This window comes from Crinia signifera, chromosome 3 (genome assembly GCF_055691185.1).
Source record: "Crinia signifera chromosome 3, ASM5569118v1, whole genome shotgun sequence".
Taxonomy (NCBI): domain Eukaryota; kingdom Metazoa; phylum Chordata; class Amphibia; order Anura; family Myobatrachidae; genus Crinia; species Crinia signifera.
In genome coordinates this window covers 102,126,784-102,152,934 of record NC_139219.1, presented here as the reverse complement: position 1 = coordinate 102,152,934, position 26,151 = coordinate 102,126,784, and the positions used below count along the sequence as shown (strand labels likewise).

Below are 26,151 nucleotides of genomic sequence, written 5' to 3'. Positions count from 1 at the left end.
TTGGGAGTCCCCCCCTGCCTGTTGCTACTGCAGCAGGGAATAGTTTATACAGGGATGCAGAGAGGCTGAGGGCATGGCCAGCGGATCACACAGCGCTGGCCATGCCCCCATAATGACGTAAAACAGGGGCAATGCTTGTGGCCACAGCATCCCCGTGAGGCCACGCCCCCTGTTCAACATAATGCGATCCTGTGAATTAGAAAGTTGGGAGGTATGCATATAGTACTGTAGCGGATATTGCCAGATTTTGTCATTTCTTATTTGAGGGCATGCAAATACAAAATAGTTTGTACCCAAAATTCTGTATTTTGCATTAGGAACAAGACAAATATCATTTTGAATATACATGATTCCATATTTATGTTTTTCCATAAATTAACACTAAATAATTGTAGCTGTTATTTAGAACGTTATATTATGCATAGTATTCCCCTGTAGCTTTACATTCGGTTTCCAAATATGTACATAAGTTAACTGCCTGTATTCTAAGTAGTAAAACCATTTTCATGCAGCATTATGTGAATGATCACAACTGTTCAAATGGGCCACCGTTTATCACATAACAACTTAAAAAAAATACAATACCTGGAACACTGTTATCAAACAAATGTTTTATTAGGATCTAAAAACAAAATGCACCCAACATTAAAACATTTCATGGTATTTTTTTTTACTCACTGCAGTACAAGAAACAAATCACAGACACTTAACTTTGGGTTATTACATGGATTGTGGTGTTGATTTTACAAACCTCATGATCTTCCTTGTCTTTTTTTTTTATATATATATCTTAGTACTGCCATCTCCAAAGAACTAAATTGAAACCAATTTGCAGGAAAATAAAAATAATCACAGCTTTATCTAGACTTTAAAATCAGCAGCAGCCTGAAATGCAGCTAGTCCCAACATCCAACCCACCAATAGCTGTAAAAATGTTATATTCTTCCATAGGAAGTCTTTTTGCTGGACATTTCACAAATACTTCTATTGATGATAAAAAAGCACGTGGGGCAATGTTTGTGATTCCTAATGAAAAAAAAATCTCTACCTATTAATTAGATTAAGAGCAGACTATACAAGTCAGGTGTACAGTTATTTAAGTGAAACGTGAACAGTAACGTTAGATTAACTTAAATCAGGCTGACAATAAGAAAACTAGCAAGGTCCAGTCAGCTATTAATCTATTACTTAGAGATGACAACTTTACAAAAGGTATCTTTACCTACTGAGTGATGATTATGTCCCCTCAGTTTCTGTGCTTTCAACCACTGGTTGATTTTCTACTTCAGCGTCCGTGACCTCTTTCACTTCCTTCACTTTGTCTGAGGATTCTTGTTCACAAAGTTCAGGAACATTTGAATTTTTAACAGTTTGCTGTGGACTGCCAGTCTCTGGTATTTCACCATTAACTTGAGGCATGACATCATCATTATCATCTTTCTCCTTAGTGGTAGTTGCCTCTGGCATATATTCAAAAATTTGTGTCTGGGGAGGTATCCAACTGCTTGACTGCCTCTCCCTTCCAAAGCGGACTCCATTCATTTCTCTGCGAAAACCAAATTCTCGATCATCCCTATCCCTATGTCTTTCCCAAGAACGGCGGCGGTCATCAAAATCCCTGTGTGCATCTGCCTCAAATCCTTTGTTCCAGCCTGGTACATTCCTGGGCTCAAGTCGGTAGTTTCCATGACGATGTCTTTCATCTTGGAAGCCCTTTGGACCACCAAAGTCAGGGAAAGAATGATGTTGTCTTTCATCAAAATCTCCTCTATGACCCCAAGGTTTCTCTGGAGGAAAATGTAATTGCTCCCTTCTGCCACCATCTGCAATTGGTCTACCAAAGTGATCCCTAATATCTAAAGGTGGCCTCCCAAAATGTTCTCTCTCATCCATTGGTGGTCTTCCAAAAGAATTTCTACTATCTAGGATAGGTCGCCCAAAGTGATCTCTATTGTCCACTGACAGCCTGCCAAGATAGTCTCTTCCCTCTGGTGAATGTCTACTAAAATGATCTCGCCCGTCTGTTGGCGGCCTACCAAACATTTCCCTCATCTCAAGTGGATGTCTACCAAAAGGTGGTAATAAATCTATTAAAGGGCTTCCAAAATGTTGCCTAGCATCTAATGGTGGCCTGAGTGAAATATCGTGAGCTTCAGGGTGATTTTGTAATATATTTCCATAAGGGTGATGGTCAGAACGTGGTAATGTTTCCAGAGAATGTGCATCAGCTTTCCTTTCACCTTCATGTGCTCCTTCAGGAGATAATTCTCCTACGTTAGCCTCTGTAAGTTTCTCCTGACCTTCACTAGGATCCACAACAGCCATATCCTGTGGTTCATGATCATCTTCTCCATGTCTAACTTTATCAATTTCCTCAGTAGAGCTCAGACTTTTATTTTCTTGACTGCTTGCTAATGGAATACTACTTTCTTTTTCATGTTCACTCTCAGGGGGTTGGCTAACAGTCTCACGGCTTTCTATGGGAGGGAAGCGGTAATCCTGGTCACCATCTTGTTGCATGTTACTGCGTTGCAGAGGAACACTTTCGTCTTGAGTGGAAACATTATCAGAATTCAGTCTAGATGGAACACCTGGGTGAGGAAAAAGATCTCCTGGTGGGAAAGCAAGAGTATGCACAGTAGGGTCAATAAGGGTTGGAGGAAGCATGGTTCTCGGTGGTGGTGGAGGTGGCATTGCTGGAGCTAATAAAGTGAATCTTGCAGTTGTTGGCTGTGGCAGTAAACCAGGACGGATATCCAAGAAAGGCATTCCCGCTATTCTAGTAGACATGCTCAGAGGAGGAACAGTTGCTGTAATGGAGGGTTGTGGTTGCAATCCAAAGAGTCCAGCATTGCTGACAACTGTACTCTGAGAGGCTGAAAAGCGAAACAAAAGAAATGAAAACATCAGAAACTAACCAGATCAAGAAACAAAATGGTTAATAAAAACACTGAACAATGTTCATGCACTTACCGCTTGAAGCAGTTCTTTCAGTGACCATGTCTGCAGCCATTGGTCTTTTTTCTTCTTGAGAAACTGCGTTGAAAACTGATGAAGTATGCGCTGATGTGGTAACAACGGATCCGACAGGTAGCATCAGACTGCTATATGACACTTCTTTCATAATATCTGCAGAGATGGGCAGGCGGGGAACTAGTGCTATTTAAAATGAAAATAAAAAACATAAAAAAAAACTATTCTTATAAGTTTGTCAACTAATATTATCCTCAAATACAGTGTTTCTAACTAATGGGTTATGGTTACCTATTATGATGCTTTTACCAACGTGTAATCCCTTTAAATATAAGAGAACATGAGAACACAGCCTGTCAAGTCACTAGAAATCAGTAACGAATGACTATATAAAGCAGTGTCTATGAACCATAGAAAAAAGATAGACTACTGTACTTGTTTAAACACATAAAATGCTCACATTCACTAGGTATATGTGATGTAAATAATGTTGCAATGATAAGTCATTTTGCTCAATCACAATGAAATAATGGATTTTTTGGTAAGATACTGCAAAAATTATATAAATAATGGGATACGGTCATTAGGTCTACAAGCATTGAGTCGACACCTCTAGGTCGACATGCAGCAAGGTTGACGAGGATCAAGGTCGACATGACATAAGGTGGACACAGCATTAAGTCAACAGTCAAAAGGTCGACATGGGGTTCTTCACTGTTTTTTGAGCCAACATGTGCCGACAGCTGGTATTTCATGCCCTACTATCCACAAGAGCGTGGTGGGAGAATAAAATAGTGTGCACGAAGCATAGTGAGCAAAGCAAAGGGATGCGGTGCACTAAAAACTGTGCCCATGTCGACATTCAAAAAAAAAAAGAAGAAGGAAAAACCACATGTCGACATTTTGACTGTCGACCTAGGCCATGTCGACCCAATGCTTGTGTCTACCTATTTCCATGTCAACCTTGACTTGTGTCGACCTATTTCCATGTCAACCTTGACCCATGTCGACCCAATGCTTGTGGACCCAGTTGTTGTAGACCAAACAATTCACACCCTAAATAATACAAGTATCCCTTATCCAAAATACGGATAACGGATTATTTTGTATTTCGCAATATTTTTATATTCCAATTAAGGGGGGTATGCAATCTCCTGCCGCTATTTCCGACGGGGGAAATAGCAACGGGGCCCTATTCAATGTTGTCTTTTGCGACAGCATTGAAGAGGGATAACGGCAGAATGAGCAGGACTTTAGAAGCCGCCGGGTCCGTCCTGTGATTGTCCTGATCCAGGCCGCAGATCGACAATTCCCTGCCGTTTTCATGGCCACGCCCCCTTTTTGACGATCAGCAGGCGGGACATTGAATCCCGCCTGGCGATTTGCTGTCGGGCAAACCGCAAAGGGCCAGGATCACGGCTGTCAGGAGAGATCGACAGTAGTGATCCTGGATTGCATAGCCCCTAAGTATCTTGCATTTGAGTTGTTCAAACACATGAAACACATGAAACACATGAAATATAGTTTATTTGAGCATAAAACAAGGTGTCAAAACATGAAACAAAGTTTGTGTACGCTCTCAGGCACTGAATTTGAATGCCAAGCAATCATTTTCTTGTACATATTTAGTGCCAGTTACATATCATGTCCTCAGTAGTGCTTTTATCAAAAGACTAAAATAATAATAATAATTACACACACACGGGAATGCCTCAAAGATGGATGCGGTGGACACCTGAAAACCAGGTGAGTATGGGAATAAAAATATTCTGAAATCTGGAATAATCCCCTATTCTAAATGCTCCTATTACTTATATATATGTAGGATCCGATACGTAATCCCGGCGGTCGGAATCCCGACACTGGAATCCCGACCGCCGAAATCCCGACATAGGTGGGACGTGGATCGCACCCCCTTGCGGGCTCGCTGCGCTCGCCGCGCAGCAGGCCCGGTGCCTCGCTACGCTCGGCACGCTATTTTATTCTCCCTCTATGGGTGTCGTGGACACTCACGGAGGGAGAAAGTTTCGGGATTTCGGCGGTCGGGATTCCAGTGTCGGGATTCTGAACGCCGGGATCCCGACCGCCGGCAAATTGACCGCATCCCATATATATATATATATACACACACATATATATATATATATATATATATATATATATATATATATATATATATACATACATACATACATATATAAATACATACATACATACATACAGAGAGAGAGATTTATACACGCACACACACACACACACACACACACACATAGATACACACCTGTGTATACATACACAAACACACACACACACGTGTTTTATTTTCTCTTTGCAATTTCCCGATTTTACTTGCCTGCTGGAATACTTGTGCTTATAGCAGGAGGGGGCATTGTGGGTGGTGGAACATGTGATGGAATAAAACCTACAGAAAAAAGGAAATATGATTAAAATTAGATTTTTACACCTTTGTTAAATAATGTTTCTAAATCCATTTGAGACAAATTTATTTGAGTTATTTATTATTTATTTATTAACAGTTTCTTATATAGCGCACAAATATTACGCAGCGCTTTAGAGAATATTTGAACATTCACATCAGTCCCTGCCCCAGTGGAGCTTACAATCTATATACCCTACCCCATGTACATACACAGACAGACATTCTAGGGTTCATTTTGTTGGGAGCCAATTAACCAACCAGTATATTTTTATAAGCATAGTTTTATTGTTTTCAGAACGGAGAACAAACACTGAGGTGCTGGTTTTTTTTGTCTTGTTTGACAGTCTAGATTCACAGTGTGGTGTTCAGAAATGCAGGAGGAGTCTGGTACAAATGAGTCATGGATGCCTTTAATATGTGTTAATAATATAACTGATATTAATGTAATATTATAACTTTTATTTTAAAGATGGAGTCTGTATCTTTCTACCCACACCACCCAAACGGTATAGGACATTGGGTCACCCCAATTTAGGTCAACATGCATTGCGTCTCCCACTAAAGGTCGACAGTGCTAAGGTCACCTGAAAAAAGTTGACATGGCTGAGATCTACAGGGTTGGTAGGTCGAAACAACTATTGGGTCGACAATGGCAAGGTCAACAGTCCAGGACGTGGATCCAACATATTGGATCCACGTCCTGGACACCACAGCGCCCCGTGGCCTAAATGAAAAAACATCTCTTAATATCTTTTTATGATCAGTTACACCTATATGTCTTCATAAAACCTTATTAACTTGAAGTTGGGGTACAATTGCTTCAAAAAATGAATAAATCAAAACTTAAATATATTTAAATTTATCACTATATTGTAGAATTTATATTAAAAATCTGTCAGGAATTACATTACGCTCCCGTTATGAGAATGTTTATCAACAGTAGTAGTCAGCGTTACAAAGTATACATTAGCTATAATAAAGATAAGAGGATTTTGGTACTTACCGGTAAATCCATTTCTCTGAGATCAGCAGGGACCACTGGAATCACATCGGGTATTAGAGCTGGGAATGCTGGGAGCTAGGCACTTCTTAATATTAATTAGGGGATACTGGCTCCTCCCCTCTAAGACCCACAATCCCCCAGTGAGGAAATTGGCCCACCAGAGGAAAGGGTTACAGAAAACCATAAACAACATAACCATACATACAACACGCGGGTACCGGACCGGGCCGCAACAGCAACCACAACAGGCAGAATCCAACAGCCGGGCGGGTGTCCAGTGGTCCCTGCTGATCTCAGAGAAATGGATTTACCGGTAAGTACCAAAATCCTCTTTTCTCTGACATGCAGCAGGGACCACTGGAATCACATCGGGGAGGTTCCAAAGACCAAGCCCCGGGAGGGAGAGTGCTGAGGATTCTGTAGAACCAGACGACCAAAAGTTGAAGCCGAAGCTGCAAAGGTATCGAACTGGTAAAATCTCACAAATGTGTTCTGAGACGACCAAGTGGCCGCTCTGCAAAGCTGAGAGATAGAGGCCCCTCTCTCAGCGGCCCACGACGTACTCACTGATCTGGTAGAGTGCGCCGTCACGGAGACAGGAGGCACCTGTCCCGCATGAAGATAAGCACTACGGATCGTCCACTTGATCCATCGTGCAATCGTCTGTTTTGACGCAGGCCACCCCCTGCGGAAGGCGTCATAAAGTACAAATAAGGAATCCGATTTGCGTATAGACCTGGTTCTTTTGACGTAAATCCGAAGAGCCCTGACCACATCCAAAGAGGATTCTTCCGGAGAATCTCCCTGGAAGGCCGGAACCACAATAGGCTGGTTAATGTGGTATGAGGATACCACCTTTGGAAGGAACCCGGCCTGAGTACGCAGTTCTGCTCTGTCCTCATGGAAAATTAAATAAGGAGGCTTACAGGACAGAGCACTCAGCTCCGAAACCCAGCGAGCTGAGGCAAGGGCTAGCAAAACTACTGTTTTCCAGCACAAGAACTTCAGTTCCACTCTGTTCAGTGGCTCAAAGGTCTCAGACCTCAAGAAGGCTAGTACCAGATCCAGATCCCAAGGAGATGTGGGAGGTACGAAGGGTGGCTGGATTCGAAGAACCCCCTGAAAGAATGTCTGTACCTCAGGCATGAGGGCTAATCTCTTCTGAAAAAGGACAGATAAGGCTGAGACCTGGACCTTAAGAGAACCCAGTCTCAGACCCCCGTCTAACCCTCTCTGTAAGAACAATAGAAGGCGGGACAATTTGAAGACTCGGAATGGCCAGCCCTTAGACTCGCACCAGCCCGCATATGAGCGCCATATTCTGTGATAATGCGCTGCTGAGGCCGGTTTTCGGGCCCTTAACATCGTTGGGATTACTGCTCTTGGAATTCCCCTCTCCCGCAAGACCTCGGTCTCAACAGCCACGCCGTCAAATGTAGCTGTGGCAGATTCTGATGAAAGAAGGGTCCTTGAAGGAGCAGATCCGGTCTGAGGGGCAATCGAACTGGCTCGTCTGCCAGTAACCTCTGGATGTCTGAGAACCACGTTCTGCGAGGCCACCAGGGCGCTATGAGAATAGCCTGCACTGGTTCCCTCTTGAGCCTCTTCAGTACCTGGCCCAGAAGTGGAAGAGGAGGGAACAGGTAGACGAAACTGAACTCCCACGGAGTTGACAGGGCGTCTGCCGCAATGGCCTGAGGGTCTCTTGTACGTGCCACGTATACTGGTAGCTGGTGGTTCTTCTGAGACGCCATCAGGTCCACCTCGGGAACTCCCCACCTGTCGGTGAGCTCCCGAAACACCTCGGGGTTGAGAGACCATTCGCCTGGGTGCAGGTCCTCCCTGCTGAGGAAATCGGCCTCTAGATTTTCCCGGCCTGGCAGGAATACCGCCAGCAGAATTACACCTGACCGTTCCGCCCACTGAAGAATCTTCCTTACTTCCTTCATGGCCATGCTGCTTCTCGTGCCGCCCTGCCTGTTCACATAGGCGACTGCCGTTGCATTGTCCGACCTTATTTTTATGTGTTGACCCTGAAGAAACTCCTGAGCCTCCAGCAGAGCATTGTATATGGCTCTGATCTCCAACACATTGATGGGCAAGCGACTCTCCTGCAGGTCCCACCTGCCCTGGAGACAGAGGTGAAGCACTACGGCACCCCAGCCGCGGAGGCTTGCGTCCGTCGTCAAGACAATCCAGTCCTGGACTGCAAACCGACGACCCTCTATCAAGTTCCTTCTCTGTCGCCACCACAGTAGAGAATGTCTCGCTTCGGCCGACAAGTGGATCCTTCTGTGAAGATTCAGGTGCGAGCCCGCACCCTTTCTGAGAAGATCCCACTGAAACGGTCTTGAGTGGAACCGTCCCCACGTCAGAGCTGGGAAGGCTGCCACCATCTTCCCCAGAAGTTGCGTGCACAGATGGAGGCTGATCTTCTGTGGAAGTAGGATCCTCTGAACTAGGAGCAAGATCGCCTGGACCTTGTCTTCCGGCAGGAAGACCCTCAGAGCCTCTGTGTCTATCCAGAGACCTAGAAACAAGATCCTCCTGGATGGGACTAGAGAAGATTTCTTGAAATTCATTATCCACCCCAGGCTGGTGAGCGTCTGAGTAGTTAACCTTGCATGACTCTCCAGTAGCTCCCTCGTTGGAGCCTTGATTAGGAGATCGTCCAAATAGGGGATGATTGTCACCCCCTGACATCTGAGGTATGCAATGGCTACTGATAGAGTCTTTGTGAATACTCTGGGAGCTGACGATAATCCGAAGGGCAGAGCCCTGAACTGAAAATGATCCCGACCTATGGCAAAACGGAGAAAAGCCTGGTGAGAGATCCAAATCGGGATGTGTAGGTAAGCATCCTTGATATCCAAAGATATCATGTACTCCCCTGGTTCCAAAGACGCAATCACTGAGTGGATTGATTCCATTTTGAATGGTTGATATGAGACTAACAGGTTCAAAGGCTTTAGATTGAGAATGGGCCTGACTGACCCATCCGGCTTGGGAACTACAAAGAGGGTTGAGTAGTACCCTGTGTTCCTCTGAGCTGCTGGGACTGGCATGATGACCTGAGCCTCCAGCAAGATCCGAATGGCCTGTAGCAGACTCGTTCTCTTTTCCTGAGATGAAGGTAGAGCCGTTGTGAAGAGCCGTACCGGAGGAGTGGCCTCGAACTGAATACGGTACCCCTCTGAAACTACCCTGCGAACCCAAGGATCCTCCGAAAGGGAGAACCATTGGGTTCCGAAGGCCAACAGACGGGCACCTACCGGTAAACTGCTGACGGAAGCTGGTAAACCGTCATGCCACCGGCTTCTGCTGGGGCTTAGGTTCCTGGACTCTTGGAGCAGCCTGAGGACGGGCTCTGGCTCTGGAACCTCTGGATGATTGGAAGCCTCTTCCTCTGCCCCGGAAGGGGCGCTGAGTCCGAAAGGACTGAAAAGACGGACCTGCGAACTGTCGTCTAGGAGGGGGAGGAGCTGCAGACGGTAGGAAAGTCGACTTCCCCCCCGTCGCTTGTGAGATCCATTTATCTAATTCAGGACCGAAGAGGATGTCCCCAGAGAAGGGAAGACCCTCCACAGCCCTCTTAGATTCCGCGTCCGCCTGCCAAGAGCGAAGCCAGAGGGCTCGCCGCGCAGAAATGGCGCTAGCTGAGATTCTAGAAGAGATCAAGGATACATCCTTAGCCGCCTCTCCTAAAAACATAGCAGACTCCCTGATGTGTTCTGCTAAGCAGCGTATCTCATCCACAGGCATACCTGCCTCCAATCCCTCGATGATTAACTCCGCCCATTTGACATTTGCCCTATTGACCCAGGCTGAAACTATTGCCGGTCTGAGCTGAGTCCCTGCTGCTACATAAATGGCCTTGAGAGTGGCCTCCATCTTTCTATCAGAAGGATCCTTCAAGGCCGAAGCCCCTGGGACTGGCAGAGTCGTCTTTTTGGACAGCCGAGAAACTGAGGTGTCCACCGGAGGCGGAGTCTCCCATTTGCCTAGGGCGGCTGGCTCAAAGGGATACAGAGAAATAAAACGTCTGGGAATCTGGAACCTTTTGTCCGGGTTCTTCCATGCTGCCACAAGCTGATCCTGATTTGGGCATGGGAAGACTACTGATGCCTTCTGAACCCCACCAAACAGATCAAATTCCTGTGGCTCTGGTCTGGGATCTTCCGGTAAACGAAGAACCTCCTTTACCGCCATAATAAGAGCCTCTATCCCTAAAGGAGTAGGTTCTCCCTCAGGAATGGCATCCTGAACCTCTTCCCATTCACCATCCTCCATTTCGTGAAATGGATCCTGTTCCTCCTCTAAATCATCCTCCACAATAATAGCCTGATAAGGTCGCTTATTGCTGGATGTGGAAGGCCTCTCTGGTCTGTTCATGGAGCTAGCTAACCCCTCCACAGACCTTGCTAGGGCTGTAGCCCATGAAGGCTCAGCTCTGCGAGCCAGCGCCAACTCAGAAGTGAGTTTTGACATAGTTCCCACTAAGGTTGAGGCCCACTGGGGCGCCTGAGACCCCGCCAGTGATGCAGATTCAGCACCTGAACAAGACTGACAAACAGTGGCATTACCCTCAGCTGTGTATTGAGAAAACTTTGCAGTGCAAACAGTACAAGCGAAAACCTTCTGAGAGGCTTTGGACTTGCCCGTCATGATCCCTGCTCGCCCGGTCCAATACAGCGTGCGATACAGAATCTTACACACACACACACACACTGAGTACAGATACACCTCTCACAAGCCAAAAACCTCAGGGTTCCGTGAGACCTGGAGGAGAATGAGCCCTGTTACACCAATACCAATACAGCGCAAAACGCTGTGTCAGTGATAATCTTTCAGAGCCTTCTAAGCTGCAGTCACCTGTGAACAGGAAAGAGTCAGCTTACTGTGTATCTGCGTAATGGCCGCGCCATGCCCGCCTCAAGCGTGTCCCCTCTCCCCCTTACCTAGCCAGCGTGTGCAGTCTGACAGCGCCCAGAGCCACCCGCTTGATAGCGCTCCTCCGTGTAACGGTACCGGCACTTAGATCTGCCGCGTGAAGCTGTACACGAGGACGCGCCCTTCCAAGATGGCGGCGCCTCACAGCGCTGTAGGGAACCGCGTACAGCGCGGCAGACGGGGAGCAGGGGACGGCGTGTGGAAAGAGCGCTCAGCGCCTACTCACCACCGGAGGCTTCCACGTCGTGACTGGCGTCCCCTTTACTGGAGGGGCGGCAGGAGCACGGAACTCGTGCAGGCAGGCACCTTTAGCGAGGTCCTGACTGACGACCTGGATTCCAGGGGCGCTGAATACCCGGACCCACACCTTTCAATAGGTGGGGAAGGGATTCACACTAGTACCAAGTAAAAAGTACTTGTAAAAAATATATATATATAGCAAAGCTTGAAAAAATTTCAGGAGCAGAAAAACTGTGACCTAACTCCCTGGCACAATTTTCTCACTGGGGGATTGTGGGTCTTAGAGGGGAGGAGCCAGTATCCGCTAATTAATATTAAGAAGTGCCTAGCTCCCAGCATTCCCAGCTCTAATACCCGATGTGATTCCAGTGGTCCCTGCTGCATGTCAGAGAAACATCAGTTTATATATTATTGCCTTATGTAATAATGCACTATATTTATATACTTGCATTTACAGTGTGAACAAAAGCCACACTTATGATGATCATTGCGCCTTGTTTATAAAAATAGCGCTATACTTTAATGCTGCTTAGTACATTTGCCCTTTAGTCTTCTCTAATTTGTTTGAAGTACCATGCTTTTAAACATATTTTAATCACTTCTTTATTTTCATTTTCACTTAGCCTGCACTCTGTATGCATCCGTCTGCTCTGTAGCAACGTGCATACCATATTGAACCCTCACAGCCGCCGTCTGAGAGCCGGAGGAGACGCCAGTGGGTTGTCCTGGCAACCACTTGCTGCTGTAAGTCACGTGACAACAACCCCCGCCGGAAGCCTGTCTCCGGGTCCAGCGCGGCGCAATGATCATGTAAGTTTGTCTTTTGCTATTTAAACTGTGTGTTTTATACCATATCTGTTTGTTTCTGCACCGCTTGTTATTTTGTCACGATGTACAGACCAGCAGTCCCGAGGAAGGAGCGCCAGCTCCGAAACTGTTGACGCACAGGCTGAGTTTTTTTCACGTTGTTATGTTTTGAAAATACACCTTATTTCACCCTGAGAGTGCCGCCTCCTATTTTTCCATTCATTTGGATTAATTCGTCTGTATATAACTATTTGTGGAAGGCACCTCCAGCATTCTCCCGTTTGGTCCAAGTTCCGATCCTCACTGCTACGTATATATATATATATATATATATATATATATATATATATATATATATATATATATATATATATATATACACACACACATATATATACATACACACACACACACACACACACGTGGCACTCGGTTCCTCAGAAATAATAGTCAAAGTTGTGTAGTTAATATATATATATATATATATATATATATATTCTTTTTTTTTTTTACACATTCTTCATGTATTTACCTGGGGGTGGTTGAGACGGGTTGAAAGTTTGCATGAACGGAGGTGGAGGAATTGCAGAAAAGCCAGGTGGAGGAACCGACATGGACACAGGAAATGCAGGTGGGACCAAGCTCACAGCAGGGACAGAATGAGACACTGGAATCTATTTTTAGTACAAAAATAGATCACAGTTTGTAATAATATACATACATGGATACATATACAGCACTTTAGAACACTACTTCATCTGTCAATGCTGATTTTTATGTTACATAACCCTTTTACTATGATCTCTACATAATACAGTCTTAATGTAGCAACATTTCAGAAAAGGATTTTAGTGGTACTGATCTGGTAACTTCTTAAGCTGCTCTCTGTTCCCGTTGAGGGATTGATTCCCACTGCTATCCCAGGTACTGACCATTTTTACTCTGTGCTTATTCAGAACAGTGATGGACATCTCCAGTTAAGTGACACAAACTACTCTTACTAGAAAAGCAGAGAGCACAGTAAGGTGCATCCTCCTTATGCTCAGCATTCAGGGCTGAGGGATATGGCTGGTCCCTTGCAGCCAGTCTAGAATTGTGGTCCAGTCTATTACTCAGCTAGCACAGCTTGCAACACATCCTCAAAATGGGGTCAGATATGAGCCCCAATGGCCTATTCATTAAATAACAATGATATTATATAGCAGTAAAAAAAACAACAAAAAAAACATTATTAATAACAAACAACATTCTTCATTATAGTACACAAAACTGACTTTTAAAACCAAATAAATGAGTAATAACAGAATGGAAAATTTGATTTTGTTACTCATCAATGCTAACAAAGTAATCTAAAGCAGATCCCAAAGAAAATGATATTGATTGTTTGTATTTTTGCTACCTGCTTACCTGAAGCATCGCAACAGGCTGGGTGTATGACTCAGTCTGTGTTGTTATTATTTGAGATTTCTGAACAACTGGACTCTGAATAGTTGTAGTGGGAACAGGAGCAGGAGCAGGTGCCGGCTCTTTCACGACAACAGGCTCAGTGTTTCTTTGAGTTTCCCAATCTGAAATGCATTAGATGTATATTAATGAAGACAAAGATCCTTTTAATGCATGCAGAGGATTCAGGATCTTGTTAAAACTTACTTGGCATTTACTGGTAGCAAATGTTTTAGTTGTAGATGAGAAAACAATTACATTCCATACTTTTTTATTTCTATTAATAAAATCTAAGAATAAAACAAGTTTATAATCAAGTTTGATTTAATAAATGTAAAAATATATTTAAGTTACATTTTTACCATTGTTAACTGTTTCTTGATCAATCATTCCACCTTCTGCAAAGTCATCTAGATCATCTAATTTCACTTTCTCCCATGGAATATATGTAATTCCAAGATCAACATCCCAGAACTGTTTGTATTCCGTTTTCACACCTTTATTCAAAGCCCAGGCAATCTAGGGTAATTAAATAATTAGTAAGGCATACAAAACATTAAAATTAATGTGTACGGTGGCTTTTGGATTATATTTACTGAAGTTAAATAAAACAAGACAGTTGCTCAAATAATGTTACAACAACAACAAATCAAAGAATTTGTGGTTATATTAAAAAATATAACACGTTTACGTAGCTTTACCCCCCCCCCCCCCCCCCCCCCCCAAAAAAAAAACATCAGTGGCAGATTTAAAGGAATCGGGAATATTTAAAATGTTTAAAAATCTGGATTCCCCAATCTTAAGTGAAAACAGAATTGGCAAATTAGGAGTTTTAAAATTGAAGGTGACGTCACTTTGAGGAAACCGTGACTAATACCTCTTTCACGTCACAAAAATAACCTGGGTTAAACGCGGATTCCTCCTTCAATGATGCGCTGTCGCTCCACCGCATACTGTATGACATCAGCAACCAGGCTTATTGCTGTGGGCTTCTAAACATCGCAAATGCCGAGTAGCTCCCGGGACAGACATCTGTCCAAATCCCAGGTACAACCCGACATTTGTCATGTGAAAGGGGTATTAAGGCATTATTGGTTCTAGGAACAAATGTAAAAGGAAGCAGGTCTTCGAAAGTGTCAAGATTTTGGCAATACAGCAGATTTAAAACAGGAACTTTACAACCTACTTTTGCACACACAAACTTTGCCGCTTTGCATCGGACTGCTAACTTGCTACCTATTACATTTGACCTGTAGTGTACCTTATACACTAAAAGACAGCGACCATCATTAACAAAACTAACTAAGGTTAATAATGCACTAGAACATCACCTACATATAGCAGGCACTGGGAATGCACAATAACTACTATGTGCTGTCATGCAGATGCTCAAAGAGCATGGAAAAAACCTTGGAGAGAGATAAAGTGGAGAAGTTGCTGATACCAATTAGCATCTACAGTAGCATTCCTTTATAAAGCAGTCTACGAAATGACAGAAGCCTATTGGTTGCTATGGGCAACTTCTCCACTTTACCTCCAAATAAAGGTTTGATACATCTCCCCTTATATCTTTTAAGGCAGCAAATACTAGTAAAACTCTTTTCTGTTTTCAGGAGACTGATCATTGGAACACATACCTTGATGATTTTCGAGCCAATCTTACAGGAGCCAGCACTAAGCTTTTGAAGAGCTCTAAATGCATCTTGTCTGTGCACCATACAAACATACGCACAACCCCGGGGTGGAATCATCTGTTAGAGGAAAAAAAAATATCATTGACAATTCTTATTCAACCCTGTCAATAAATCAAACATCACATTTAATTTGAAAAATAAATGAACAAGGCTTTGCTATATATCTTAGCAGTGTTCTCCCCAGAATATTTTCCCAGCTGGACTGTATTATATAAAGCAACCAGGGGGAGGCAGACTTAACACTCTCATATTAATTTCAAAGACTTTGGCAGGTAATACCCAAATGCTGAACATTTTGACATTAATTACAAAGACTAGAAGTTATTGACAGCAATGTGGAAAAGCATCATATATAAGTACAGCTCCAACATGCGCAAAAATGCAGATCAGTTGTTAGTTTTCCCGGCTTGAACCTGAACATCCGCTAAATATCAGCTTAATTTTCTAAATACTTTTAATAGGTAGTCACCAAGTACATAATGGAATAATGTAGACATAATGGCCCTTATTCAGATCTGATCTGAATAATTTGTTCTCAAAAAACCATGTGCACTGCAGGTGGGGCAGATGTAACATGTGCAGAGAGAGTTAGATTTGGGTGGGGTGTTTTGAAACTGAAATCTAAATTGCAGTGTAAAAATAATGCAGCCAGTATTTACCTTGCACAGAAACAAAATAACTCACACAAATCTAACTCTCTATATATGTTACATCTGCATCATCTGCAGTGCACATGGTTTTCGTCCATTTTAAGAACAAATTTGAACTGCAATCAGATCTGAATAAGGGCCAATATGTGACTGAATAATAATGTGGCACTAATCAGGCTGAAAACTGGGACAGAAGTGGTACAGTAAGTAAGTGGGAGTCAACAAGAAATGGGACAGATGGTGAGTGGGAGGGATCTAATATGGAGTAAGAACGGGTGTTGCGATCCTTGATTGTCAATTACAGACATGGAACAGATTAACAGTTTGGTGTATTGGAAAAAATGCTGGGCATTGTGCTTGTGAACACTGAGTTAATTTATTAGACCACAGAGCCTCATTGGACAGAACAAGGAGTGGGGGTCTTCTAAAAAATATAACATGTTCCAGAACTTATTTTTGTTATCTGCTTAAAGTAAATATATATTTATATTCATAATGTTGAGACTACCACATTATCGTCAGAATCTCACCAAATGATTTTAGGGTTAAGTACAAACGGGTTAATCTGGTGGCCGTCGATACCGATTCGATAACGCCGGCCAGCGAGAAACGGCATCGAAGAGGAGGGAGTGAGTGAGGAGGGTATGCTGCATAGAGCAGCATTACTCTGCCTTTGATCTTCCAGATCAAAGCAGAAATAAACTTGCCAGACAAGACTATTTCTGTTTTCGTTCCCGGTACTGTGGGGCCGCACATCGAGATCGAACCTGGATCAAAGAAAGTTAACACTTCTAGGAGCAAAATGCAATTGAAAATGTGTCCAAATCGAAGTGTGTGTACACCCCATTAGGCTCTGATTAAAGTTACATTTATATTGAAAACCCCACTGTTGATATTCTGTTGCCACTTACAATGTTAACATTCAGAACATGCCGACATTATGAAGTCCACATAATATAATACACCACATTCCTATATATAAAATGCAACGTTTATGTAGTAGTTATTCAGTTTATTCTGAAAACAGAAACCATGTAGTTAAACAAGCTAAGACCGAGGACTATACAGCATACAAAAACCTGTTTCTTCCAAGCAGTAATGCCTTATTATACCATCAAATGCACATACATTCACACTTGTAAGGAACCTGTTAAATTATAATGCCATCCCCCTTTCTTTATAACTAGACCACCATCCATTACAGCTATGTCCATTGTAGACAAAGTAGCCAGTGCACTCATCACATAAACTTGGACTAGGTTATACCCAAAGTACATTTCTGAAAAGTTACAATATTTGAAACAAAATAATTACAGTAAATACTCAGTTTGCAATAGGACATTTTTTACTTACATTGATCGATTCAATTTGCCCGAACTCTTCAAATACGTTTGTCAAGTCTTGTTGAGTGGCCTTTTTGTCGACCTGTCCCACCCATAACGTGGTACTGCACACTAAGAATTGGGAAGGGCAAATAACAAAAAAAACCATGAGATGTCTACATTATACAAGTACACACACCTACAAATACATAACATAAAGGTTAAAAATAAAACAAAATTTAAAAGTAGAGTGCCATACATACCACTTAGAGTTTTGGAACGAATAGCAGGCAAGCCTTTTTTTTGTCTTTCCTTCTCTCGCTCTCTTGCTCTTCTTTCACTGGAGTATGACCTTGAGGTTTTTCGTTTTCTTTCCCTTGACCTTGACCGAGAACGTTTTCTGTGTTTACGCTTCCTGGATCCAGAACGGGACCTTGAACGTCTTTTTCTTGGTGACCTTTGAAAAATATAAAAATAAATGCATTAAAACTACTGTATTACATAATAATAGAGCACACTCTAAAGAGTAGCATTCGGTTCTAATGCACAATTTCATTACATTGTTACGTATATCTTTCTTAATTAAGTGAACTAATTCATATGGGTAGCGCTACAATAACAATTCATCTGTATAAAAAGGGGACATGTATTATTAGTGTAGTACGCATCAGAATCAGATTATACCTTTATATGTATTATTTCAAGTAAAGTACAGTGGTTAATACAAATGAAACATGAGATTTAGGAGAGAGAAAGAAAAAGAGAGCGAGAGTTGTATGTATGGTCTATTTTCAGCACTCAGCTACTGTTTAGCTAAGGAGTGCAACCTATCTCCAAGTCTATAATATAGTTGTACATTTAGGTCACAGACTTGCCAGTCATAATGTACAAAATCCAGACACTAATGCTATCAATATAATTAAAAGGCATAGCAGAGAAGACAACATGTGACCCAGTGCACACATTATCAGTCAAATTTCACCGGTTCCTTTGAACAACCCGATAAGCCAGCCGTACTATTGGTTTATATGGGGCAAATGTATTATTATGCAATTAACGTTTTCAAAATTACGGGTCCCGCTTCTCCTGCATAACAGGCAGAAGCAGGCACCCATAAGAAAAACTAATGTATTAACCCTCCCTTGCCGATAAGAAGAGCTGTTATGTCCTGTCTGCACAGCTCTCCTTTATTGGCTGCCCCGTCAGCACTGCGCATTAAACAAAAAAAAATAAAAAACCCTTCTCTCCCCCGGCCAGCTCACTGGGCATGCGTGCCATCTTGCTATTATCTTGCTCATGCACAGCCCGGACCCAGCAGCAGGGCTAGCATTGTCCCTGCAGTAGGGATAGGACAACGCTAGCCCTGGGCTGGGGAAGCTGCCAGGGTGGCTAACAGGTGATGTATGCCTAGGAGGCTTGTCATTCATTGCCAGAGCCATAAAACGGCTGGAGCGATTGATGCAGACAACCTCCCTTAGCTTTACCTGGCGGGCTGTCCCTAAAGAACGATCGGTGCACTGATCACACATTTAAAAAAAACGTAATCCCCCCTGTTAACCAGCATTAAGTGCAGCATATGCTTGTTAATACATCTGCCCCAGTTTTACATAATTCAACTAGGCAGCCTCATCATACAGTTTCAATCACTTGGCACAATCTATGGCTACCAGTACATAAAGAGCAAAGTTATCCAGGACATCCATGGGGTGAATAACATAAAACAAGTAGAAACATACATACTCCATGGGGAGTTATAGAACGTTATTAAGTTAGCTGGATACATATGGAAGCTTGTAACTTGCAGTAGTTGTGCTCTAGCCATTTTATAACTAGACATTTGCATAAACTGTCAAACCTTGATCGGGATTTGGAACGTGTCCTCGGTATTTCATCTTTTAGAATTTTCTTTTCCTCCTTTACAAACAGCTCTTCAGTTACATCCTGCATTTCATCAATATCCATATCCTTAAAACAGAATAGATCAAGTGTTAAACAAATTGAATATAAATCTATATGTAGTAACAACATAGTGGTCACATATAAAAAAACAACCATTGATCACAGATAAAAAAAAAATAGCACTCACTGTATAGCTAAGCGGAAACTCAAAATTATAATAGTAATAATGCAAAAAGGAAATACAAATGATATTGTTTTATTGTAATATATATACTCCTTGTTGTGTTTAATTACTGATGTCCAGATATGATCATTGTACAGCCGGCAACGGCCATACGCTACAAGTTTGCCACAAACAGCGTGTTTGTGGCTGTGTGCGGGCACATTTGTATGCACCAACTTCCATAAGAATACATGGTGAGTATGCACGCTGCGTGTTAGCTAATTCTTTAAAGGTAGAATTTTAATATACTGTTGTGCCTATAAAATAACACAGAAAAAACAATAATTTGGAATAAATTAGAATTTTCATGTAATCCTTTTTTCTGCATCCATTGGGGAACACATGGACTTTAAAGTATACAGGCAAGCATTGTTCATCTAACTATCTCTTTTAATGCATTTCTAATAAAATGTGAAATTTTAACAGCAGCATTTGAGCATATTTCTCTATATCATAAGGGTGCCCTCTACCAGAGTCCTTTCATTTCCTTTTCCTCCCTTGGTTTACTTGACATGAATCAGGGGTGCACCACTGACAGTAGTGGGCACTATCATATTTGAATAGTGGTGCCTTGTGATTAATTGAGAATACACTTCCTATATTTCATTTCGTTCAGAGACACACAATATACAATAATCAAACACAACACTGAGTTGGACGCCAAAGATCCTGTGCGGTTTTCCCATTTTTTATCCCATTCCAAGTATTCAGGCTCATCCTGGAGTTTAGGAACAAAGTTAAACACACAGTCTGAACGCCTTCCTGTCTATATCCCCATAACCTGCTGGGAAATCATTTTTTTGGGTAAGCAGCTACAATTTAAAGGATGAAGAGGAACCAAAGACTAGATGGAAAGGTTTACCAACATCTATCAACTTTACACTTAAACAAGGAGAACTAAAACAAACATTGGCAGCCCAGCGACCTCTACTGGATTCACAAAATAGGAATTAAGTATATGCATTAATTCAAAACCTTTTACTCAATTTCATCACGGGATACGGTCACTAGGTCCACAGGCATTAAGTTGACACACATGAAGGTCGACATGCAGAAAGGTCAGCATGACTGAAGGTCGACAGTGCCATTAGGTCGACACATGTATTAGGTTGACATGGGGAAGGTCAACATGGGTTTTTATACTTTTATTTTTGAGCGACATGTGCAGACAGGCAGTATTTCATGCCCTACCATCAATGGTGGGAGAATAAAATAGTGTGCCGAGTGTAGCGAAGCACCATGCCCAAAGCATAGAGAGCGCAGCGAGCCATGCGAGGGGATGCCGTGCTACGTTTCAGTGTCCATGTCAACTGTGTCGACATTTGGGATAAAAAAAAGGTGAAAACCCAATGTCAACTTTTTGACCGTCGACCTTCCCTGTCAACATAATGCTTGTGTCGACCTAATGACCCTGTCGACCTTACTGCATGTCGACCTAGTTGGGGTCTATCCAATGATCCACACCCCACATCACAGTGCAGATCCCCATTGCTAAGTCTCTGCACATTACATAGTTTCCATTTTTAGATGGAAACCGCTTAGCAAAGTGAGTCAGAAACAGGTGACCTTATACACCTAGCCTCAATACAGCCTGTTCAGCGAGATGCCTGGCGCAAATGTGCTCCACCAAGCATCTATCTTTTGCATGCAAATGTGAATCTTAATTCTAATACAGGGGGATATTCAATCCCCGACTAATTTTTCGCCTGACAGAATTAAAAAAATAAATAAAGATCCACATATCCGTATTCAATCACACCATTTTCGCCCGTTTTTCAGTACATTATCCCCCATGCCATTTCCCTTTTTTGGGGGCGAATTGGCATTGTTGAAAACAGCTGAGAAATCTCCAAAGCCAATTGGGTTCGCTACAAATTTGCCGATCCATGTGGCCCAGGTGAAAAATCAACACGGGGATTAAATAGGGTGAGTTAAATTCACCCTACAAACGGTCAAAATTGCTAGTTTTTTGTCAATCAAAAATTCTGCCATGATTGAATGAAATAAAAAGCAATTCACTAGACAGCTCTAATCAATTTGATATGTAGCACTTATATATCTGTGTGCACACTGATGTAAGATGTCCGTTGCAAGTAGAGTCGCTTGCCGAGAGGGATGTTTGATGTGACTGCATCAAGAGGACTGATCTGTATGTGAATGAACACCCTAGACCAGTGTGGTTCCCAACATTTTTTCTCTCCCGTACCCTTTGATTAGGCTTTTCATTGATGAGTACCCATCCTCTCAATTTAAAATATAGACAGTGGAGTGGAAGTGAGCGGTATGCGTGTCCTTATGCTTATCCTCATATTAAGGAGTAGCAGACAGGAATCGTGCTCTTCTGTGTCTGGCCGCTGGTTGTGTATTGTCTCCAGGGTTCCCTCTTACACTTGTAGGATTAATGCCGCTGCTACTTCCACCCGTGTCAGTACAGGGCAGATGATCGCTGATGTCTGAGGGCAGCACGGGTAGCTCCCATTGGATTGCTGGTCAGGCAAAAGCACAATGAGACTCTGATGACGCTGAAGACAGAACCATAAGTGACACAACATGGTTCTTCTCCATGGCAATGGGTCTTCTTCTGCCATCAAAATACTTTTTCATCTTCCGCCATTACCAATATTATTTTCAAGTACCCCCAACTGGTCTGCAGAGTACCCTCGGGGGTACTAGTACCCCAGGTTGGGAACCACTGCCCTAGACCATGAGCAATGAACAGCCCGGGATACAGGCCGGTGTGAAAGGTACTTACTTGGCTTGCGGTCGCTGGCCGTGGTGATGGTAGTGAGAGCTGCCACTGGGGAAGCCGCCAGGTCACTGCCTGGGGACCCCCTCCCATATCAGTCACTGCTGGGGGAAGCCGCCGGATCTTTCCTGCCTGCTGACGGAGCTGCTGTGCACTTACCCCCTCCCCTCCATAGTTCATTTTGAAGCTAGCCATTGGGAACCGGAGATATCGCCAGGCAAAGCCAGAACGGTTTCCCCATAAGATAACACGGGACCCGCTCATTCTGCCCCTTACCCGGTTCCGACGGCTTTCTCTGAGAGCAAGTAAAAGCAGTTATTTATTTGTGTGACAGCTATTCGCTAAAAATGACAATGACGGCACGATATGCCTCTTCAGAAGGATATATCACCGCATCGGTAGGTGTGTACTGGTTGTTAGCAACTGATATTTGTTTTGCTGCACATCAAACCCAGAAATATCGCTAGCATTCTTGTTTATGCTAATGAAGGATGGAACATAAGCGTTCCCTCCTTCATTAACATCGTCCAAGTTTGAATGGGAAATACCCTGGCAGCCATTCGTACTGATGTCAGAACGAATGCCTATTGCTCAATTATGTAACCAGCTAAAGAAATGAAATGTATTTTTTTGTAAAGAAAAATGTATGTTCCAACAGTAAGGAGTATTACCTCTTGCATGTTTAATGAAGCATGAGCCTGTGCTTCTTTCTCCAAAAATGCCTGCTGGCTGTCATCCTGGGACGGTGTCGCAGAATTCTCTGATTCAGACATCACGTCTTGGTTTTCCTGAGCTGACATCTGGTCACATTTTAAAGACAGTATTACAAAATTACGTTCACATTACTCTACAGATGATCAGTAACAAAACCAGTAACACAACAAGCAGCGGCACTCCACAGGTTAAACAAGGCAAACGTGTATTAACCAAAAAACAATGTTTCTGGGTATGCAAACCCCTTTTGAAAGGGGGGGGTGGTTTTTTTGCATACCCCGAAACGTCGGTTTCTGGTTAATACACGTTTGCCTTGTTTAACCTATGGAGTGCCGCTGCTTGTTTTGTTACTGGTTCATATTATTGCTACCAAATACAGTAATAAAGAATGATATGAAATAATGCAACACAACTTTTAGGGGAGAAAATTACCTTTGGAGTATGTTGTTGCTCCAAGAACTGCTGGCGTAGATGTTCTAAATTTTGTTGCTGCAAGTGTTCCGCAAGTTGATGGAAAAGGGAGTTGTTCACAGAATCTGATACACGATGTCTATCAGATTAATAGAAGATCAATTAATACAATGTAGTAATTAGCAACTATGCTGCAGCTTTTCTCATGAGGATTAAATGTTTACAATACTTGAGGTATTAAATGTTTAAGGCACAGTGAGAAAAATCACAAATAAACAGTTATTCACATTTGTTTTATGGGGGGTCTGCACAAATTATGAATCCATACTCCACCATTAACGAACAATAAAACAGCCAACATCGATTTTTATACTTTTAGTTCATTACAATATTTGTAGCGCCTAAAAAAAATGTATATTTTGAAAACTTAAGATATGAACAAATATGTTGTTATCCTTCCACTAAAAAGAAAACCTATATTTTTCTGTGAAATAACGTGAAACTCACAAAAGTAGTTTGCATCCATCATTGCTTATACCATATTTAAAATAAATCAGACAGCATTTGATTTTTTATCCAAATGAATATTTTAAGTAATAAAATAAATGATAATGGAAAAAACTAAAATGTTGGAGACTTAACCGAATATATTGTTGCATAACCTTTAAAAGCAATCAGTATAATCAAGCAGATCTATAGATCTCAATTAGGGAATTCTATTCTTACTGCAGGGATGTACTTTTCAGGTTATATATTCAGAGCTGGACGCGGATACCTGTGAAGCCCGCGAAGGGCCGCGTTTACCTGTGAAGGTATCCGCGTCCACTCGTGGGGCTCGCTGCGCTCGCCACGCTTCGGGCTCGGTGGCTCGCCACACTATTCTATTCTCAACTCCACGCCGACGTGGATAGTGGGGGTATGAAAAGGTCGGAGGACGCGTACCGCTGCGCTCGCCACGCTTCGGGTTCGCGTTAAACGTGGGGTGGCGTAAACTACTTTTGGGGGGACATTTCACTGTTCAGGGGTGTTTTTGGGGGTTTCTGGCCCATTTACCATTGTTCCCTATGATGAATTGGTGAAATTGAGGCATTTAACATTGTTTCCTATGGGAAATCCGGGGCATCGCGGGTAAATTGAGGCATTTAACATTGTTTCCTATGGGAAATCGGGGGCATCGCGTCTGGACCATTTAAGCCTTTTTTAGCCGCATACGACGCGACCGACGCGATTTTTACTTTTTTCAATGCATTTCAATGGGAAAATCGGGGGCATCGCGTCGGTCGCGTCGCAGACCACTAAAAAAATGCCCGCGATTGTGGCCGTGCTAGGAAACAAGTACCAGGGTGTTTTCACACCCCTTTCACATTATTTTAGTATAACCTAAATGCATTAAAGGGTTTTTAATGTGCATTATTTAAGTTACAAATCTGGCTGTATGTATTAAAAAAAATAATACCGCATTGAGACCTGTGATAATTATACCAGCGCACTGCATATCCCCTACCCCTGCACAGCTTTCTTTGCCCCTGCCCCTAGGCAAAGAAAGCTGTGCGGGGACCAGGCCAGTGGAATCAGCTGTCTCTCTCTGATTGGGGGACACAGCTAATCATTGCGTAAAAAATAAAATAAATAAACCATATTTCTCCTACCCACAGACTGGTGATTGGAGCTCTCTCGAGCTCCTGCAGATCACTTTACAGCTCTGGAGATCGCTGGGGCAGCAGGGAGCCCCGCCGACCAGGAGCCCTCCATGAGCTCTGATTATAGAACCTCTGTGCAGGGGAATATTACCGAGGTTGGAGGGATAAATCGGTCCCAAAGTCTTGGAATAAAAAAGTCCAGTCTGACCTTCTTATTTTTATAAAGCGAAGTCTTCTTTCATGGAGACCATTGTTGCTCAAAAAAGACTGGGTAGTGCAATTAGAATGTGAAGTACCTTGACCTTGGAAACCAGCTGGTATCTATTTGAAAGTGTCCCTAGGCTTTTTCGATCATTCTCTATATCCTGATTACTCTGGGATCGATTTTGCTCTTTCAGCCAATGAGGTTGGCTCAGTCTCATGGACTTTAAGCTTAATATTTGTAAATGTACTGACATCAAGCTGTATGGTGATGGACTTCTAGTGTTTACCTTTAAAAATTTTTTTTATAGATTTGACTAATTCTATCTTATCATCTCAGACAACTCCCCCTATGCAAAAGAGGGACTACTTTTCTCCATTTAAACAGGCTGAATGACAGATTAATCAGGGCTGGGCAACACCGGCGCTCCAGATGTTGATGAACTACACATCCCAGCATGCATTGCATCAGTTTTAGCATGGCCACATAGCAAAACTAATGCAAAGCATCCTGGGATGTGTAGTTCACTAACATCTGGGGGGCCGGTGTTGCCCAGCCTTGAATTAGATGATAGAAGATATGTGATGCTTATTCAAGCAAGCAATCAGTTTGAAATATCACGGTCAATGAAACCAACAAATCTATGCAGACCATTTTAGAATAAACAAAACATTTGTCTTTTTAGTTTATTTGTTTAGTTCTAACATAGTGGTCCCCAAACTTTCCCGAACTGAGATGCCTTGGGTATCAGCATTTTTTTCACAGCACCCTAAATTTAAACGCTTGTTTTTATT

At 42.7% G+C, this 26,151-nt stretch overlaps 1 protein-coding gene across 4 annotated transcripts in view; it reads right to left on the bottom strand.

The window, feature by feature from the left end:
• SCAF8 (SR-related CTD associated factor 8) overlaps positions 1 to 26,151 on the bottom strand; it is a 179,323-nt gene that overhangs the window by 90,146 nt on the left and 63,026 nt on the right. For 2 of the 4 annotated variants that reach the window (XM_083176308.1, XM_083176310.1), the window contains 12 exons: positions 23,537 to 23,654; positions 23,062 to 23,190; positions 19,378 to 19,487; positions 17,786 to 17,979; positions 17,554 to 17,654; positions 15,494 to 15,607; positions 14,219 to 14,375; positions 13,821 to 13,981; positions 12,946 to 13,087; positions 5,327 to 5,395; positions 2,974 to 3,159; positions 597 to 2,876 (listed from right to left, as the gene is read on the bottom strand). In XM_083176308.1, coding sequence (XP_083032434.1) covers positions 1,237 to 2,876; positions 2,974 to 3,159; positions 5,327 to 5,395; positions 12,946 to 13,087; positions 13,821 to 13,981; positions 14,219 to 14,375; positions 15,494 to 15,607; positions 17,554 to 17,654; positions 17,786 to 17,979; positions 19,378 to 19,487; positions 23,062 to 23,190; positions 23,537 to 23,654 — 3,121 coding nt within the window. In that variant the 3' untranslated portion in view covers positions 597 to 1,236. Of the gene's footprint in view, positions 1 to 596; positions 2,877 to 2,973; positions 3,160 to 5,326; positions 5,396 to 12,945; positions 13,088 to 13,820; positions 13,982 to 14,218; positions 14,376 to 15,493; positions 15,608 to 17,553; positions 17,655 to 17,785; positions 17,980 to 19,377; positions 19,488 to 23,061; positions 23,191 to 23,536; positions 23,655 to 26,151 lie in introns of those variants that run through there. The other 2 variants (XR_014471640.1, XM_083176309.1) reach the window with 2 other exon arrangements.